The following is a 20,277-nucleotide window of genomic DNA, read 5'->3' as shown; positions in this document are numbered from 1 at the left end:
CCTGGGCATCTCTGGATCAGCTCTAGCCTGGCTTCGGTCATACTTGTCCGAACGAACCTTTAAGGTATCCTGGCAGGGGCGTGTCTCTGACTCTCATAACCTCTCCACCGGTGTACCGCAGGGCTCAGTCCTTGGTCCTCTTCTTTTTTCAATCTATACTTCTTCTCTAGGCTCTATCATCCATTCTCATGGCTTTTCTTATCACTGCTATGCAGATGACACACAGCTCTTCCTGTCTTTTCCGCCGGATGACTCAACTGTCTCATCTCGCATCTCTGCCTGTCTCTCTGACATCTCTGCCTGGATGAGAAAAAGACACCTTCAACTCAACATACCCAAAACTGAACTTCTAGTCTTCCCTGCCAGACCTTCAACTCAACACAACATCAGCATTAACATTGGATCTGCAGTGATATCCCCTACTAAGTCAGCCAGAAACCTGGGGGTCATCATTGATGACCAGCTGACCTTCACAGATCACATCGCCACAGTCGCTAGGTCGTGTAGATATGCCCTCCACAACATCAGAAAGATCAGACCCTATCTGACGGAATACACGACCCAACTCATTGTACAGGCGTTGATCTTATCTCGCCTGGATTACTGCAATGCACTACTGATGGGTTTACCGGCATCCACGACCAAACCCCTCCAGATGATCCAAAATGCGGCAGCACGCCTCATTTTCAATCAACCTAGAAGGTCTCATGTCACACCGCTCTTCAGATCTTTACACTGGCTTCCTGTGGCTGCAAGGATCAGGTTCAAAGCTCTGTCTCTTGCCTACAGAGTGGTGAACTCCACAGCTCCATCTTATCTCAATTCAATCGTTCAGGTCTACATCCCCTCCCGTCCACTGCGCTCAACCAGGGAACGTCGTCTGGTGGTACCAGCACCACACAGTCGACAACAAGGAAAACTGTTCAGCTCAGTGATCCCAAGATGGTGGAATGAGCTGCCTATCTCTGCACGCTCAGCCACCTCACTTGCAATCTTTAAAAAACTGCTGAAAACAGAACTCTTCCGCATCTTCCTTTGCACTTAAAAAAAAAAAAAAAAAAAAAAAATTCTACCCTTTCTTTCTAACATCTCTTGAAACAGTAACACTTTTTTGATAGCACTTTGCTTTGATGTTGTTTCTTCTTGACTTAGATTTTGTTTGCTTGCCTTGTTCCTCACTTGTAAGTCGCTTTGGATAAAAGCGTCTGCTAAATGACTAAATGTAAATGTTTTCAGAGACACCTGCAAATGCAGGAAGTGAACTGATGATGTTAATACCAACCAACAACAAAGTTAAGTTGTCAGAAGCTCAGGTGCAGCAGCAGCAGGTGGACGTGGACGAGACAGTCAGAAAGTGCAGAGGACAAGTGGTCAGTACAATAACCAGGTAGGTCTGCTCCATTCTTACAGGTTAATGAATGGAGAAAAGACAAGAGCAGAGTCTGGACACCAAATATCAACTGTGTTCATAGAATCTTTTGTTTCCTGTGTATTTACTGATATTACTTTTCTTCACAGTGTTCGGATTGATCTACATCAGCAGTTTGATCGTGTGACAATGAAGGTGAGTTTGACGTGAAGTGTAAAGATGCTTTCTGCAGAGGACAACAGTCGTGTCTCTGTCAAGTTACTCCCCCCATCGACACATACTTTTCATTTACACCATTAATAAACAGAAGTAGATTGTAGATGGGTTTTCCTTGGATGGTTGCAGGGCCGGACGTAGCTCTGTAAAGGTCTGGTCCATTTGGTGATTTTGATTAGCTATCATACTTGGTCTTGTGTGATGTCCTGGTGCCAGTCATGCTGTGCACCATGAGATCAGTTCAAACATTTTCTGTTCCAGCTGGTACCAGCCCTTTTCCTCCTGCTGGCTCCACTGTTGACCAGCTGCTCAGAGCTCTACAGACCAGTGGACTGCAGCAACATCCGTCAACAAGACAACAGCTCACCCAGTGGAGTGTACACCATCTATCCTCTTGGAGAAAGGTCAGCTGTCCAGGTAAGCTCCGTCCTGTCTGGGAGACAGGTTAATGTCTAGAAGAAGAAGACGGTGTAAAGATGAGACCACGAGGACGGATTCTGACAGAATCACACTAACAAGTAGTTTGTAGTACTGGATGTGGTTTTAGATCATAAATAATAAATGTGTGTGTGTGTGTGTAGGTGTACTGTGACATGGACTCATCAGGAGGAGGATGGACGGTGAGTATTTGAACTGAACATCAGTAAGAACACTTCCTGTTGGACTTTCACAATAAATCATCACCTTGTTGTCTGGAAACAACAGGTGTTCCAGAGGAGGATGGACGGTACAGTGAACTTCTACAGACCCTGGGATTACTACAAGTTTGGGTTCGGTGACCCTCCTGGAGAGTACTGGCTCGGTGAGACCTGAAACCAGACTGTATAAAACCTGTTAAAACCAGTTTTCACATGGTTTTTCTTGTCAATGTCAGTAAATATTAATCTGCAGGCTGCACGTGTGTGTGTGTGTGTGTGTGTGTGTGTGTGTGTGTGTGTGTGTGTGTGTGTGTGTGTGTGTGTGTTCAGGTATGAACATCTACTACCTGACAAACCAGAGAAAGTACGAGTATGGATACAAACTGCAGGTGTCTGGATTCAGTGATGGAGGAGCAGGTGGGTTATCAGCAGACGTTTATATAGTAGCCAGTAGTTCTACTTGTAGTAAAGTTGTTGTAGTATCATTAATGTTGTGATTAAACATTTGTGTTTCTATGGGAGACAGCCTGGAGTTTCACAATGGACAGAAGTTCACCACCTTTGATTAAGACCAAGACCTTCATTCCAGAAACTGTGCCAGATTTTACCTGGGAGGGTTCTGGTACAAAGACTGTCTGTTACAGTTCCTCCCTCTGCCCCAGTCTTTTGGTTTGGTTTGGTTTTGTTCTGTCTCACTCTCCTGCCACACACCCATACATGGACTTCCTCTTCCCCCACTCTCCACACTCTGGACTAATTACTGACTCATTTCACCTCGTCATCCCTCTGGTTTATAAGCACTCCTCAGTCAAATTGCTGGTTTGTTGACATTATACACGCTGTTCTCTGCATTTCCTCTGTTTAGTTCGTTTGCTGGTTTTATGCTCATTGCCCTCTCATGCCGACATTGATTCATCTCTGGTTGGTTCGTTTGTCATTCATTTATGCTGCACACTACTCCTTCACTAAACTGGTCAGTCTGTTCGTTCGTTTGTTTGTCTGTGAGGCACCTGTCTGTTTTTGGTTTGTAGGTTTGATTTGTTTGGTCTGCGTTTATGCAGCATTTCTAGTTGATACTTTGTCCTGTTAGTTTTGTATGTTTGTTCCTGTTTGCCTGCCTTGCGCAGTGATTTTGGTTTGTCACTTTGTGCATTTAGTTTGTTAGTTTCATGTCCGCATTAGTGCGTGGTTTTTGGTTGGTACTTTGTATGTTGTCAGAGTTATGGTTTGAGTTTTTGCCTGTGTTTCCACAGTGTTTTATTTGGTACTTTGTTAGTTCATGTTAGTTCCCTGTGTCCCCTGCCTTTTGCTAATAAATTTACTTTTGTTCGTACCTGTTTGGTCCCTGTCAGTCCTGTCCGTCCCTGTTTGTAACACTGTCACTATGCAAACCCCAATGGGGTTTATCGCTGGGGGGCTGATGGTACTCTGCATGCTCTTGGAGTGGAGTGGACTCATTGGAGGGGGAATAACTACTCTCTGAAGAGCATCAGCATGAAGATCCGTCCTGTGCAGTAAATGTCCAGGACAGACAGCAGCAGATCTGACATGTTCTCTAGAAAGACACAGTCTGAGAAGATGATTTTAAAGAGATCATAATCATTTCAATCTTAGCTAAAGTCCAGGTTCGACTGTGTGTGAGCAGCTGTTGTTTCAACGTCTGACAATAAATGAAAAGCTGATGTGATCTGATGTGTTCAATGAATCACTGACACCTAGTGCTCACAGACAAACTAATCAGAGATTCCTGCTGGTTTTCATAGCGGGCTTTAACAGTCTCATTAACGTCAGACACCATAATTATAACTAGTAACACTCTCATATTGCTGCTTTCACTTGCTTCAGGGAACTTCAGTCCCTGTTTCAACTTTATCTTCTCCTGTCGTTTGAAAGTTCTTTCGTTCTTAATGCCCCATCATCAGTAATTAAATATCTTTAATAAAAATTAGGTGAAACATCATTAGATCATTCATCACAATCACAAACCGAGTGCAGCATATGACACTAACAACACCTCCTTCATGTTTACTTGATGGTACCTTTCCGACCTTTACCTGAATTCACTTTTCATCGTTGATCCAATACATTTTCGTGTCCCATCCCTTCTCTTTATTTCCTCATTCTTTATTTATTGGCTCAGTATCAGTATCAACTCTTACTGTGTCCCCCTTCATGTCGAGGCTTTGAAGTGTGTATTGAGTACTCTGGGAGGATTTTTGCGTGTATGGAGGCACCACGTGACGGATTTCTGAAATGGCATGGGATTTGAAACGTAAGAGGCATTTTGTGGAATTTTATTGCACGTTTTTTGCATCTCAAAATAAATAAACACATAATTAAAGAAACGCCAGTCAAGCACTGTGAAAAAAGGACTTTAAATAAAAATGTAAAGTTGTTTTCATTCCTCGTGAGGTCGTGAACTTTGCTTGATGAAATAATAAAGACCACTTTGACTCTGACTAACTCTCATCTCGACCAGTAGAAGGAGCCAAATGCTTCAATTTCCTCCAGTGGTTAAGAAAAGGTCCTCCTGTTCCCAAAGCCTGGCAACCTGTTTAAAACCTGCCACTGCCCCAACCACTGAGCAGGGGAGTCCAATCATTCTTCTGAACAAATACATACAAACAGCTGAAAGAATCTATGATTATTCACCTTGAATGGATTCATGATAAAAAACAATGTTGTTCAAAACTAATTCATAATTCACATTGAAGCAGGTTAGGTTGAACTTGTACTAGAACAGGTCTTCACGCCATCAAATCAGCAAAACTACGAGCTGCTGCTCAACATGGACACTCACCAGCCCTCCATCCCCGTGAAGGACAAACTGCAAGAGTCCAGATTCTCCAGTGGACGGCCGGGTGAGTTAAAAACAAGCAGCAGCACATTGTACTCACAGTACAGTGGTTCTCTTAGCAGTGGTCGCCCTCTAGACTTTGAACATGTCAAACATTTGTACCAACCTGACAGAAAATTTAAATTAAAGACGACAGCTAAACTTGTTTGGGAAGATCTTTAAAGATTGACAGTTTTTACAGTTTTTTTGTAGTTGAAGCTTCTTCAGTGTTTAAAGCCAGATTCATCAGCCTCTCCTCAAACATGCTCACAGATCAGCAAACGTTGTTCCACTTGTACGGGACGCACATGCAGCCAGAGGCAGCACACCTCGGAACAAACTGCTCATTGAGACAGTAGACCTGTATCTTCCCTTCCTCTGGGCTGAACTCAAGTCTTCCAGTATCATTAACAACTGGCTGAGGCCTGTCTGCTTCTCAGTGTGGAGAGTGAGATTTTACAGGCACAGTCATCAAGCTGCTTGGGAATGTGTGCCAAGATCAACATGTTGGCACAAAAAGCCAGATGTCCAGGTTTCAAAGCACACAAATGAGGTCGGGTTTCAACTATTCAGCCTTAAGGATTGCAGGTCTGCATCACACGGCTTGAGGTGGAGAATACGTTAAAGTAGGGAGTTTATCTTCAGGACACTTTAGTGCAGCAGCTGCAGACTTGTATCACAGCAGGATCCACTTTCACTGAGGGGGGCAGTTCCAACAAAGGATGGAGGATTTTCAGTGCAACTACGTCAGCTACTGTTGCAGGGAGCATTATCCTGCTGACACCTGTGGTATGAAGGTGTGAGGAAAACTCATTTCTGTTGCACTTTGATTTGATTTTGTTCCCTTGAATCGAAAGAAACAAAGCTTCTTCACACAGACGCTGGTGTCTTTAATCCTGAAACACGATTGTCTTGTTTCATGTGTATGTAGAGATGAACACGCACATTTAAAATGGATCATTTCACTTAGTAAATCAGTAAGTGTAATTTTTTTGTTTTAGGAAATCATGTTTTAGCTTATTTAAACAGTTACAGAGAAAAATATTAATCCAACCACCTCTGACTTACAGATAAACGTTATATATACACTAAATTAAACATTTTATTCTTCCGCAACCACATGACATTATGCTCTTATTCTGTCCGTGTGTACGTGTGATGCACCTGTTAAACGATCGTCAATCCTCTAGATCTGTTTGTCACCATCGCAGATTTAGAAAGTGAAACTACAAATGTTTTTTAAATGTTGCTGTGGCGTGTTTGTCTCTGTATATATACAAAGTTAAGCTGTGAGAGTTTTTCAGACTGCGTGAGAAGCAGCAGTTTGTCTGTTTCCTCTGAAGTGAAGACAAAGTCTCTTCAGCTCCAGCTGCAGGTGAGTTCACACAGGTGAGAATTGAACCAGGAGACATCACTGTATTTTATTTTTCTGAACTCCTTTCTTTCTGAACCTGAACTCCCTCATCCTGGCCTCCATCCCTACCCACCTCTGAACACAAATTTCAAAAACCTGCTGAAAACAGAACTATTTTTTTCTCATTGTGTGTCAAATCAGCTTCAGCTTCATCTGTTTACTGACTGAACTACATCTGACTGTTGTTCCTTTTGTATCTTCAGTGTCTGACAGACCCACGTTCTGTTTGTTTCTTCAGATTTGTGACAATGAAGGTAAGTTAGTGAGCTGGAATCTGACTTCTTCCATTTGCACAGGATAGAGTCTCCTGCCTTTCATACCTACAGTTTTTACCCCAGAGCGTGCTATGTTCCTTCAGTCGGACCCTATGTTGAGGGTCGTCATGTCCCTACTAAAGGTGCAGGTGTAAGAATGAACCCAAAAATAGCAAATATTGTGTCTACGTACTTAATAGCTTAAAAGAAGTCGTGTCATGTTTCCACAGTAGCCCAGAAAGAGTCTAATGAATCAAAGTGTGTGTTTGACGAATCAAACCCCTTTCTAGAAAGAGAAACACATGTTGTTAAGTTTGGTGACAGTGAATTTACCGTAATGTTCACTGTGTGACGCTGAGGCCTCTTGTAAAGAAAGTATTGACTTCTTTCAGTTTCCTCTTGACAAACACTTCACACAACAATATGATGCTGTGGAGTCTTCATTTGTTGATCGGTCATGAATCTCCTCTGTTCCAGACGGTACCAGTCCTCTTCCTCCTCCTGGTTCCACTGTTGACCAGCTGCAAAGAGCTCCTCACACCAGATGACTGCAGTGACATCCATCAACAGAACAAGACCTCATTCAGCGGTGTGTACACCATCTATCCTCCTGGGGAAAGGTCAGCGGTCCAGGTAAACTGGAAGACAGGTTTTTGTTTAAAGGTGTTAACTGTGCTGTAAGATTTAGAGAGACTTATAATCAGCAGACAACTGTGTGAACGTCTGAAAATAAAAATAAGATTTTATATCAACATAAGGCGTCAGGCTGTTGTGTTTCTACAGTAGCTCAGACAGGACAAACCAAACGGGGGCTCTAGAGTGGGAGGTGTGTGTTTTTATGTGGAAGCAGCAGCAGTTTAAAGTTGGTGATCCTGTAACACTGCTTGGAAGACGATAACAAAGAATGAAGCATAATCAGCCTCGTGAGAAGTTTCAGATATAGTCAGTGCAATACTTTCAGCTGGATTCAACCTGCAACACCACTAGATGATGCTACACATTGCTCATTGTACCTTTAATAGACAAGGGTGTTGACTTAAAGATGAGAGCATGAAAACATGAAAACTGCTACGAAAATCAGAGCATGTCATGATTTCAGCCTCGTTGCGGCTTGTATTTCCTCCATGCCCTTATTTTGACAACTTCCTGTTTCCTCCTCCCACTCTGACTACATTCACTCACCTAATTGACTACACCTGGTTTCCCCTACACTATAAATACCGGCCTGCTCACCTTTCTCCCCTGCCAGATAGTCTGTTCTTAACTCCTGGACACTATCTAGTGTTTCTTGTGGACTGACTTGTTTTGGATTTTTCAGACTCTGCCTGCTCTGGACCCCTTCTCTTGCCTGACCCCCTGGTGCTGTGAGTTTGTTTGTCCCCGTCATTCCCCCTGCTCACAGTACCAGACCTGTACCTGTATCATCACACCTGGTTTTGACATTGGATTTCATTGGATTAGACTGTATTCTCATGGCGCTTCTGTGATAATCTTGTTACACATGAACCTTCTCCATTGTCCTCCAATTTGTCCATGTGATCTCCGTTGGTTGGCCATCTTGGTCGTGACGTCACTTCTGGTTTCCACCCAGACCACCATACTCACCCTACGTCATCTAGTGACTGTTTAATTCATTGATTTACTGTTGTTCTGTCCTTTATAAATAAAGATTGATTATTTAGTCTTGTCCTGTGTTGTCTCTGGCCATGAAGTCCTTCCTCCAGCTTGTGACAGATTATGCTTTAGTTTCTGCAGGATTTATAGTGAAATAGAGAAAATTCCAGAGGGTTCACAAACTTGCAACACTTTTCATGACTCAATCCTATTCTTACTCAAATATGTACATAACCAGTGCTTCATGGAGCCATAGCTAAGGACACTACTGAGCCAACTCTGTGATTTTCTGGAAAAAAATCAAACTGTTTACCAGAATTTTTAACAAGCAGGTCATAACCAAACTGAATTAACCAAACTATTTTAACTGAGGATCTTTGGATTCTGAGCGGTTGGTCCATCAAAACAAAACTTCTGAAGACACCACCTTGGACTCTGTAAACTGAGTTGTTGAGTTTTTAATATACTGTGACATTTTTTAAATGAAATAATGTCTTTCAATAGTTTTATCACAAAGTGAGTGAGTCCTCACAGCGAAGGAGGACAACACATTTAGGTTTCTTCAGTGTTATACAATCCATGAGTACTGTATTCACACTGGAGCGCGTGGAGCAAATTTTTCCCCATTTACCAAAGTGCTGTATGGTTGTGAAACAGCAGCTGCTCAGTCACGTGTTGATCTTTGGAACATAAATACAGCTGAGAGACAGTGGACCCTCCACATGACTCACCGACTTCACATTAATCGGCTGAACTCTAACAATGAAGGTAGCTTTATGTTGTCAACGTCCTCAGCAGTGTCTCACTTTGTATTTGAAGTTTGTCCAATGATTCTATCAAAACAAATGACAACATGTCCTCTGTTCCAGACAGTACCAGTCCTCTTCCTCCTGCTGGCTCCACTGTTGACCAGCTGCTCAGAGCTCTACAGACCAGTTGACTGCAGCGACATCCGTGAACGAGACAACAGCTCACCCAGTGGAGTGTACACCATCTATCCTCTTGGAGAAAGGTCAGCTGTCCAGGTAAACTCCGTCCTTTCTGGGAGACAGGTTAATGTCTAGAAGAAGAAGACGGTGTAAAGATGAGACCACGAGGACGGATTCTGACAGAAACACACTAACAAGTAGTTTGTAGTAGGGGATGTGGTTTTAGATCCTAACTAATAAATGTGTGTGTGTGTAGGTGTACTGTGACATGGACTCATCAGGAGGAGGATGGACGGTGAGTATTTGAACTGAACATCAGTAAGAACACTTCCTGTTGGACTGTCACAATAAATCATCATCTTGTTGTCTGGAAACAACAACCTGTCCCCAGGTGTTCCAGAGGAGGATGGACGGTACAGTGAACTTCTACAGACCCTGGGATTACTACAAGTTTGGGTTCGGTGACCCTGCTGGAGAGTACTGGCTCGGTGAGACCTGAAACCAGACTGACTTCTTACTACATGAAATTCACTGTGTAGAAAGTACAAATACAGCAGCATGTCCTGTTCACTTGTTTTAGTTTTATGCTGACATTTACCATCTCTGTAGACTTGATGGACAGGATCAAACCAAGTCTTAAATTTGTGTGTGTCCAGGTCTGGACAACATCTACTACCTGACAAACCAGAGAAAGTCCGAGCTGCTGGTCGACATGCAGGACTTTGATGGTAAAAAAGCGTTTGCTCGTTACTCCTCGTTCTCCATCAGTGGAGAGTGTGATGGATACAAACTAAATGTGTCTGGATTCACTGATGGAGGAGCAGGTGCGTTATCAGAAACAGGTCCTATCTTTTTTCACTATGATTAGATGATACATCTATGATATGTTGATACCTAGAAACAGATTAATGTTCAGCAGCATCTTCATTACTGGTGGAAGAATAAAATACGTGGAAAATGAAAAGAGTTCCAGGATTAACAGAGAGAATCACCTCAGCTCATCTCTCTTCATTAACTTGTGTCATGGTGATTTTTTTCAAGCAATGAAAACCAAATGAAGTATGACAGTAGAAACAGGCCTCACTGTGTTGGTTAACCCACAGGTGGTTTTATTTTCCCCTGTAAAAAGAGCAAGACAAACCAGTGACAAACTGTGCTGCCTTCAGTTCATTTGTGACTTTAAATGTTTTTGTAGGAGACGCCCTGACTTATCACAGCGGACAGAAGTTCTCCACCTTCGACAAAGACCAAGACTCTTGGGCCAACAACTGTGCCAGATCATTCATGGGGGCGTTCTGGTACAACAGCTGCCACTTTGCAAACCCTAACGGCGCTTATCGCTGGGGGGCTGATGGTACTCTGTATGCTGTTGGAGTGGAGTGGTACCAGTTTAAGGGTCATCATAACTACTCCCTCAAGAGCATCAACATGAAGATCCGTCTTGTGCAGTAAATGTCCAGAACAAACAGACAGCAGAAGATCTGACGTCGATCTATCAAGTATTGATCTTTAGAAACAACACGCTGCCCTCATATGAAGAAGGATGAGGCGACTGTGTAAAAATAATCTACTGCAGCTGCTACAGCGCTCTGCAGACATCTGGATGTTTTGTCGGTAGCCTCTGTCTCAGTGTATTAAAGGGCTTGAAATGTTCCAGGACTCTGTAATACGACCTTTTCACATACTGCAGCAACATTTGTTCTTCTGTTTTTTCCTTCTTGTGCATTTGACAAAGACCCAGTTTGCATAACCACAGGTTTTGAGTGCTTCCTTGATGTGTTTGTGTTCCTTCTTCTTTCCCTCTGTTCGTGTAGGCTCTAATCATTCTGACCCTTTAATTCTCTTTGTAAAATATTTTTTAAATAAAATCATAGAAATTTAGGAAACAACTGCCTTCATCAATTCAACATTCAAAGTGCTGCTGGAAAAGTAAGTGAACTGAAATTCAACATGGATTTGTCCAAGTTTTCAAACAAATAACTTTTTTAGTTATAGAACTGCTACAAAAATCAGATCACTCTTTAGTTTCTGCAGGAATTATAGTGAAATATAGAAAATTCCAGAGGGTTCACAAACTTAATACACTTTTCATGACTCAATCCTATTCTTAATCAAATATGTACATAACCAGTGCTCAATAAATCATCACTTTGTTGTCTGGAAACAACAACCTGTCCCCTGGTATTCCAGAGGAGGATGGACGGTACAGTGAACTTCTACAGACCAGTTTGGGTTCGGTGACCCTGCTGGAGAGTACTGGCTCGGTGAGACCTTAAACCAGACTGACTTGTTACTACATGAAATTCACTGTGTTTAAAAATAAATTCTGTTGTGAAAAACCACAAACAGGACGTTAAAATATATGTGTTCTATATTCTTGGAGTCAAAAACAAATAACTGCACTTTCTACATCTTTGTGTGTGTCCAGGTCTGGACAACATCCGCTACCTGACACACCAGAGAAAGTACGAGCTGCAGTCGGCATGCAGGACTTAGATGGGAAAAAAGCATTTGTTCGTTACTCCTCGTTCTCCATCAGTGGAGAGTGTGATGGATACAAACTGAATGTGTCTGGATTCACTGATGGAGGAGCAGGTAGGTTATCAGCAGACGTTTAAGTTCTGGCTGAAGGAAAAGAACATATTCTGTCTGTTATTACTCTACACACACAACGACCGTAGATAATTTTGTCATGCATGAAAGATTCATTATTAGCATGTACAAACTGAAATCTATCTGATAGAAACCACCCTAGTGCTGTTCATTTGATCCCAATGACATGTTCCAGTCTGTGTAATGTGTTCGTAAAGATAGATTGATCTGATCTAATATAGAAGTCTAAGGGGGTGTAAGAGACATGTTGATGGTTTAGAGGACTTAATTACTGAAATTAATTCAGAATGATCTACAGCAGGGGTCACTAACAAGGCGGACCGCGGTCCGGATCAGGACCCAGAAGCTGTCCCATACGGACCCGGAGCTACAGACTGTGGAGGAAATTTTGAAATTCGTGCTGATCCTCATCCAAAAAAAGAATGATGAGAGAAAAGTCAGTTTGTCTTTGTTGTTTTATTCGTCACCCGGGGAGAGCTGTACACATAACGTGTGGTACATGACAACTCTGAATCTCTATGTCCACATGCTTCTTTTTCTATGTGTGCTTGAAGGCGTAAACAGACTTTCTACAAATCGGATTTACTAACTTTACGCTTACTCAGACCTCATCAAGAAAAGGTCAACACATCATCTTAACAAGACAATGAGGTATTGTTCTTAAGTGATGCTGTCAACACTTATCTGGGTTCACTGAGCATCCTGAGTTTTCTGAACACTCAATTGCATAGATAAACACGTTTTAGAGTTCAGCTGAGTCAGCACAAAACATTAAACAATCACAAAATTAAATTTCTTCTAAAAGTCCAAACAGAACGTTTAAATTCCAAATCTAGCGGGACACTTTAAATTTAATCAGCGCAGCTATTGCGATCTTTACGGTAGTTTTTTAGTGGAGGCGAGAACGCATTGGCCAATTGAATGCAAGTTAAGCGTTCCCACGTGACGTCACTTAGCTAATCGATTCTTAGCGACTCAACAGTAGATGAGGGAAAGTTTGAGGTTGGAAAGGAATTAATAAAGAAAGACGGTAAAAACAGAGAGAAAAAGAGGAGAGACACAGACGACAGAGAGGAGAAAGTTGATAAAGTGACGGTTAGACTGAAAAAGCAAGAGATAAATATAAATTACACATATTACCCACTGAACTAAACCAGTGTCTGATATGTTCACAAACTGTCTTGTCAAACGGCATCATGAGACCAAACACCAAGGTTTTGAACACACATACCTGTAATTCCGACATCAGCGCTCACTCGGTTCTTTGACTTTGTGAACAGATGCGTTATGATCCCTGTTGTCTTTCCCACTGCACTAGCAACAGCAGCTGCCTTTAATGTAAGAACTTGTGCAATAACAATCCCCTGTCACGTGATGATTTTTTTCAAATGACGACGTCATCCGCCACTTTACTTGACACAATGCCATTGATTTGATTGCAATGTTTCTACACCGACGTGAAGGAAATCTGGACTTGCGCTTCGATGTCATTCCATCTTAGACTGAAGCCTGCGACAGTAGAAAATTTTATATTTCTCAATAAAAACTTGTGAAGACAACTAAATTGTTTGCTTCTGAATTCAAACACTGATCATTTCCAAAGTAGGAAGGATCTCTAATCATGTTAGGGATAATAAACGCTAATGAACCCTTAACTAACATTTAACCCATCTTATAATTTGCATTGATTGTTTGGGTTAATCTGGAATGTGTTTTAGAAAATGGGAGAGAGCATCTGCATATTTTATTGTAATGACTATATAATCATTATTTGTATGAATGAACCAAACAATTGAATGAACCACACTGACTTTTCTTTTATTGCTGTCATAGGATTGAAACAGTGCCAGAGCTTCAGTCGTGCCCTTTAGAGGTTGCTATGGCTTCAGTTGTCCACCAGATGTCACCGTCACTGAGGTCTTGAAGCTTTGAATCGTTTGACACAATTGTTAGTAAAGACTCAAAGTGCTTCATGAGGCTTCATTTACCACCAGCAGGTAAACGACGACAATCTGACAGGGAGGAAAGGACTGAGGAGAGTTTAGGTAGAGAGAGGGGGACACAGGTGAGGCCAATGTGCAATTAGTGACTGGAAGCAGAGGGAGAGAAGTGGCTGCTGGGATAAAGACTAATGCTGGCATCATAAAGCCATTGCTGTGTCCTTCATGTGCATTGTGTACTTAAAAACAAAAAACAACATGTTTTCAATAAATCTTTTGGGAAATTGATGAACTTTTATTAGGATAAGAGAGGATAGCCTATGATCTTAGTATAGAAGAATGATTTCATTGACATTTTTATTAATTATCCTTTTCTTCCTCCTAAAGAATATCCACTTCACCTGAGACAGACTTTGTACCCAAAACACAAATGTAAGCTCAATAATTTAACTGTCGACAGTTAAAAAGGCAGTATATATGTATATATAAATAGAACAGAAATGATCTTTTGATAACAACTTTGTCTTAACCACTGAAGAGGGAACAGTAGTAGTTTCAACTTCAAAGGTGGCTTTATCAAGTTAACAAATGCAATTTGTTCTTCTAAGACACCTAAAAGTTATCTTGATGTATTGTCTGCTGTGTAAACCTATGTTTTTGGTTTAGTTGATTCAGGTTTATTAGTTCATGGAACAAGTTAGGTTACTTTGACTTTACTGTTGTATTGTTATGTCACTTTGCTCTAATATTTAAAATGTCCCCAGTTTTGTTAACTTGCACAACAAGTTTATATAGTTTTCTCAGTTATTCTGAAGTAACTCTTCAAACTGAGTAGAGCAACCATGATACTGTATCAAACTTAAAATACTGGCTTCTGCTTGGTACTGTAAGTACTGGGGTACAGAATGAATTTGACACCCATCTCTATCATGGTCCTAATAGTTTATACTGGTGTGAAAGTAAACAACCGTGATTTAATGTGTGTGTACTACAGACACATAGAAAGTTCTATGATTACCATTTTCTCTAAATACCTAAGAAGAACAGTTTCTCAAAATCATTACTTGACAAATACATGCTGAGAAATCTAATATTGTGTTTAGCTTTGTATTTCATCAACTCAACTTTAATGAGCTGAGCGAACACTAAGAAATTATCGATTAACACCATAATTTCTAAGTTATAAACATGAGTTTTTTTTTAACTTTAAGTTTATAAGTTCTGTCCCTACAACTTAAATATAAGTTTAACTAGTTTTGAAATGTAAAACTTAGAGATTCAGGTCAAATTAATACAAATAACCAAGATAATTCCCCCCCAAGACTGAACAAGAGTACTAGTTTAAACAAGATGCGGAGAAAAACCCTGATAGCACCTGTTTGTGATCACAAAACTAATCCATCCTTCTCTAAATCCAATTTTGAGCCATGTCTCAACAGGAGGGATGGTACATGAGATAAATCAGGTATTTTACTAAATTACAAAAACATTTTGTTTAGGATTTATTGTTGGTGCAAAACAACCAGAATAGGATAATTCACACTTCCGCTTCTTGGGGGTCCACATAGAGGAGGATTTAACCTGGGGAGTACATACCTCTGAGCTGATAAGAAAGGCCCAGCAGAGACTGCACTTCCTAAGGGTACTTAGGAAGAACAACATCTCCCAGAGACTGCTGGTGTCCTTTTATCGATGCTCTATTGAGAGCATCCTTACATACTGTGTTCCTGTGTGGTTCAGCAGATGTACAGTGGCTCAGAGGAAAGCTCTCCAGAGAGTGATCAAAACAGCACAGAGGATCACCGGTTCCCCACTCCTCCCTCTAGAAGAACTTCACAGTTCCTGCTGCCTCAAAAAAGCTCAAACCATTCTCAAGGACACTACACACCCTGGACACTCTCTCTTTGAACTGTTGCCATCAGGGAGAAGGTTCAGGTCCATCAAAACTAGGACTGACAGATTTAAGAAAAGCTTTTATCCAGTAGCAATAACTACAATAAACACTGTAAAGAACTGGCTGGGCTCAGCCTTTATTTCTCAGTGAGTTTTTTGTCACTGTTACTAACCCACCTTGTTCCGGGCTCCAGTGTGTTTCTCAGTAGTTGCAGCCGGCCGCTACTCGTGACGGCGGCCATTACCGGAAGTGAATCTCCACCCTCCGACCTTCGCACCGGGCTTCCGGCTGGCTGCGGCCATCTTTGTAGTCCGCCTGCCACAATCTCTCGGCGGCAGCCACCTACACACTGGAAGCATCTATCAGAGCTCCATCTCCTTTCTGTGAGTAACCACGACCTTTCAGTACACCCCGCTCTGGTACATGACCTGATTGTCTCTCTCTCCTCTTAGACCTACCTGCTCACCTGTGAGACCCCGGATTACCTGGCTCCCGGCCCCCCTTTGCAATATATTCCTGTAATAAACTTATTTCTTTCACTTCAGTTTTGCCTCCATTTCTTGGCCTCATGGAGCACCACACGCGCCAACAGATGGATCAAGCTTGTAAAAATGCTTGTTCACCAAATGCCAGAGGTTTATAATAGTGTACAATTATTAACAAATTGATGCAATTTGGAGGAAGAAAAATTATTTCCTGCTAAATTACAAATGACTCTAAATTTGTTACTAATTAAATATGGTATATTTTATGTTTATTTTGTAAACTGTACAGGAGAAGCAAGTGCAATACCTACCTGTCAATACTGTGAATGAGAGAGAGAATGTCTAGAAAAGTGAATAGAAATTGTCATTTGCAGAAAATGTGCGTGTTATGTGGTGTAATGTGCAATCTGGCAGTTAACTAACCTTTTGAAACCTGTTGTATTAATGTCTAGTTGGTTTAATGACTTTATGTTAAAGGTGCATTTGAATTGTTAAATCTGTACAAACATCAAAAAAATAAAACAACAGTTGAAACATGAAAATAGAGCATGGAAAATCTACAGCACAGATGAAGTTCAAATCCAACAAAATTCATGCTAAGTAGCTGCTGGAGGATTAAGGTGGTGAACACATTTAACTCCCTGCAAAGAGATGCTGGATGTTTCCAGGTCCACAGCCACAGCTGATGGTTAGCTGCACAGAGGAAATGAAAAGCGTGCTGAATTCATCCACATAGAGAATGGAAGGCATTTCATGGGAGTTGGGCTGACAAAGAGGCAAGGAAGACAGTAGAAATGGTAAATGTTCTGCACTTATATTGCTCTTTCCTAACTAACTGGTACTCAAAGCACTTTACACTACATGTCATTCACACACTCACACACACACACCGATGGAAGAGCTGACTGATGCAGCTGTTCTGACTCAATATGGGCAACTTGGAGTTCAACATCTTGCACAAGGACACTTTGGCATGTGACATGGCAGCTGGGAATCAAACCAACGATCCAGTGATTGGCAGACAACTGCTCTAACTACTGAACCATTCACAGCCACCACTGTGGCATTTGAATGATGTTAGATATGTTTTGTTGGCATCAATCACGGTAAAATGAATTCTGATTGCCTAAAAATTGAAGTTTTGCATCAGTGTGATGTACACAAACTCACCAGACTGTAAATATGTTTGTTTAAGTCTGAGACAATCTGGTGTCTTCTTGGTGCCCACATAAAGGTCTAGTTCTAAGCTTTATATTGGTGTATAGCACATCTTCTTCCCACCTTGCTACCGGACTTTATAGGCCTGAGAGTAAAGCCCACTTTGCAGCTCTGAACCTGGGATGAAATGGACTGAACCAGAGCCCAGATCATGGCTGGTTGTAGCTAACCAAATGGTTTTTGAACCACAAGCCTATAATGGTTGGAAAGAGAACATTTGAAGCTTTTTAATGATGTTAGATATGTTTTGTTTGCATCAATCTTGGAAAAATGAATTTGGATGGCACGAAACCTGCAGTTTTGGTTAAGTAGGATGTACACAAACTCACCAGGCTGTAAAAATGTTTGTAAAGGTCTGAAACAATCAGGCTTGGTGCCCACATAAAGGTCTAGTTCTAAGCTTTATTTCGGTGTATAGCACATCTTCTTCCCACCTTGCTACCTGACTTTAGAGGCCTGAGAGTAAAGCCGAGTTTGCAGCTCTAACCTGGGATGAAATGAGCTGTAACTGACCCCAGATCATGGCTGGTTGTAGCTAACCAAATGGTTTTTGAACCACAAGTCTATTATGGTTGGAAAGAGAACATTTGAAGCGTTTTAGTGATGTTAGACATGTTTATTTGCATCAATCTTGGTAAAAAGAATTCTGATTGCCCAAAACCTGCAGTTTTGGTTAAGAAGGATGTACACAAGCTCACCAGGATGAAAATATGTTTGTGTTTCTCTGAGACATTCAGGCTTGGTACCCACATAAAGGTCTAATTTTATGCTTTATATTGGTCTATTGTCAGGATTCTGGCCTCATCCATGTCAATTTTTTTTGTTTTTGTTTTTTTCTCGTCCCTGTGTCTCCCTTGTTCTGCCTTTCTCCACTCACTAGACTCCTGATTGACTTATTTATTTCACCTGTGTCCCCCTTTGTTTTATAAGCTTCCCTCATTCCTCTGTCCACTGCTGGTTTGTTGTGTTCTCCACATGTTCGTGTGCCTACATTGGTCTCCGCGATAACTCTGGTTTGTCTGTCCGTCAAGTTGCTTCTCTTTTGATTGTGGACTGTTCTCCCCAGGTGTAAGTTTGCCTTTTTGCCTGCTAATGCAGTGCTTTTTTTCGTTGTTACTTTGTATTGTTTGGTTTGTCTTTGTTCGTGTTTTGCCTGCCCTTGTCAGTGGTTTCGTTTGTTACTTTGTATATCTTATTCTGTAGGTAAGAAGTTCGTGCCGTTTAGCCCTTTAACTTAGCCGGGTCCTTTGTGTGTATAGTTTGCCAGTTGTTTTTTCTGCCTGCGCTATTGCAGTGTTTTCAATTGATACTTTGTCCTTCTGTTTATGTATTTTGTTAGTCCTTGTTCCCCTGTGGTTTCTGGTCACTTTATGTTGGTACTTCGTTAGTGTTTGTTTGGTTTCCCGTGTCCCTGCCTCTAGTCAATAAATATTTCCTTTGGTACTTACCTGTTTGGTCCATGTCAGTCCCATTTCTTCACATGTATAGCACATCTTGGTCCCCATCTTGCTAGCTGACTGTAGAGGCCTGAGAGTAAGCCCACTTTGCAGCTCTAACATGGGATGAAATCAGCTGAACCAGACCACAGATCATGGCTGGTTGTTGATAACCAAATGGTTTTTGAACCACAAGCCTATTATGGTTGAAAAGGGAACATTTGAAGCTTTTTAATGATCTTAGACATGTTTTAAATGCATCAATCTTGGTAAAATTAATTCTGATTGCTCAATACCTACAGTTTTGCATCAGTGTGATGTACACAAACTTACCAGACTGAAAATATGTTTGTGTAGATCTTAGACAATCTGACTTTGTGCCCACATAAAGTTCTAGTTCTAAGCTTTATATTGACATATAGCACATCTTGGTCCCATTTTGATAGCTGACTTTAGAGGCATGAGAGAAAAGCTCACTTTGCAGCTCTGAAGATGGGATGATTCTAGGTTGAACTGACCCCAGATCATGGCTGGTTGTAAGCTAACCAAATGGTTTTGAACCACAAGCCTATTATGGTTGGGAAATGGAACACTTTCAGCTTTAAATTATGTTCCATGTTGTTTGAAGCACTATTGTTACTGGAAAACATTGCCTAGGAGCCATGTGACACACAGTGATCTGGCAGAAAGTAGAGATTAAAGTGTTATTATTTTAGATATGTTGGAAACTCTTTAAAAGCCTGTATGAAAATAGAAAAAAGATTCGTGTGGAAAATAAAGCAAATGCATAGCTATAATAGTGACAGACTCATGTTGACATGTCCCCCCAAGTGTCAAGATTGTCCAGGCTTTCAATCTCTGTTTATGTCTAAAAAGAAAAAGACATCACAACACTAAACAATCACTAAACTGTGTTCATCACTAACTATCATCATCACTAGCATCATAAACTTGTGGTGATCAACTAAACTTGTGGGTCCCACTTGTGGGTGTATCACTAAAAAACACTTGTGTTGTGGTCTGGTCACTTGACTTAACTAAACAAACACTTATCACTAAAAAAACTACTTGTTGTCCTTGTGTGTAACTGTTTGTGGAAACATCAACTAAAACTCTCACTAACTTGTTCCCCGCCTCTTTCACAAGTGAGAAAAAAGAAGAAAGACCCACCCGCCGAGACCAAAAGAAAGACCGTCGCCCAGAAAAGAAAAAAATGACCACCCGTGTTCCGCGGTTCTTGTTCACACTTCAAAAACCAATCACGTGTCCTGCACTGGATGCACACACATGTTCAACAAATCATTCAGTTCACAATATCGATTCATCAAAATGTATCAACAAACAGTTTCAAACAACTGCAACCAACACGTGTCGCCCTTTGCCGAAGCAACAGAGGGTGTTTGTTGGGCCAACCTGGCATC

General features: G+C 41.3%; 2 protein-coding genes and 1 long non-coding RNA gene across 5 annotated transcripts; all 3 read left to right on the top strand.

Moving 5' to 3' along the window:
- The first annotated feature begins 1,257 nt into the window (after positions 1–1,257).
- On the top strand, positions 1,258–2,539 carry LOC113161225 (microfibril-associated glycoprotein 4-like). 2 transcript variants are annotated; one of them, XM_026358692.1, is made up of 5 exons: positions 1,258–1,387; positions 1,519–1,564; positions 1,847–2,002; positions 2,167–2,205; positions 2,291–2,539. In XM_026358692.1, exons 1-5 carry the CDS (start codon positions 1,266–1,268, stop codon positions 2,396–2,398), a joined length of 471 nt encoding a protein of 156 aa, XP_026214477.1. In that variant the 5' UTR covers positions 1,258–1,265; the 3' UTR covers positions 2,399–2,539. The 2 variants fall into 2 exon arrangements, with proteins under 2 accessions (XP_026214477.1, XP_026214478.1); XM_026358693.1 differs by having other exon boundaries at positions 1,332–1,370.
- A 6,475-nt stretch (positions 2,540–9,014) lies between these two features.
- On the top strand, positions 9,015–11,252 carry LOC113161222 (microfibril-associated glycoprotein 4-like). 2 transcript variants are annotated; one of them, XM_026358691.1, is made up of 6 exons: positions 9,015–9,109; positions 9,211–9,366; positions 9,527–9,565; positions 9,662–9,758; positions 9,927–9,998; positions 10,466–11,252. In XM_026358691.1, the coding sequence occupies exons 1-6, from the start codon at positions 9,104–9,106 to the stop codon at positions 10,720–10,722; spliced, it is 627 nt and encodes a 208-aa protein (XP_026214476.1). In that variant the 5' UTR covers positions 9,015–9,103; the 3' UTR covers positions 10,723–11,252. The 2 variants fall into 2 exon arrangements, with proteins under 2 accessions (XP_026214476.1, XP_026214475.1); XM_026358690.1 differs by having other exon boundaries at positions 9,927–10,094.
- A 4,592-nt stretch (positions 11,253–15,844) lies between these two features.
- LOC113161226 lies at positions 15,845–16,256 on the top strand. The gene is made up of 2 exons (XR_003298737.1): positions 15,845–16,100; positions 16,170–16,256. It is a non-coding gene; the product is annotated as an uncharacterized LOC113161226 (long non-coding RNA).
- The last annotated feature ends 4,021 nt before the right edge of the window (positions 16,257–20,277 follow it).

The sequence above is a fragment of the Anabas testudineus genome, unplaced genomic scaffold (assembly GCF_900324465.2).
Source record: "Anabas testudineus unplaced genomic scaffold, fAnaTes1.2 Contig272arrow_ctg1, whole genome shotgun sequence".
NCBI lineage: Eukaryota > Metazoa > Chordata > Actinopteri > Anabantiformes > Anabantidae > Anabas > Anabas testudineus.
The sequence above is the reverse complement of the archived record's forward strand: the minus strand, read 5'-3'. Positions and strand labels throughout refer to the sequence as shown.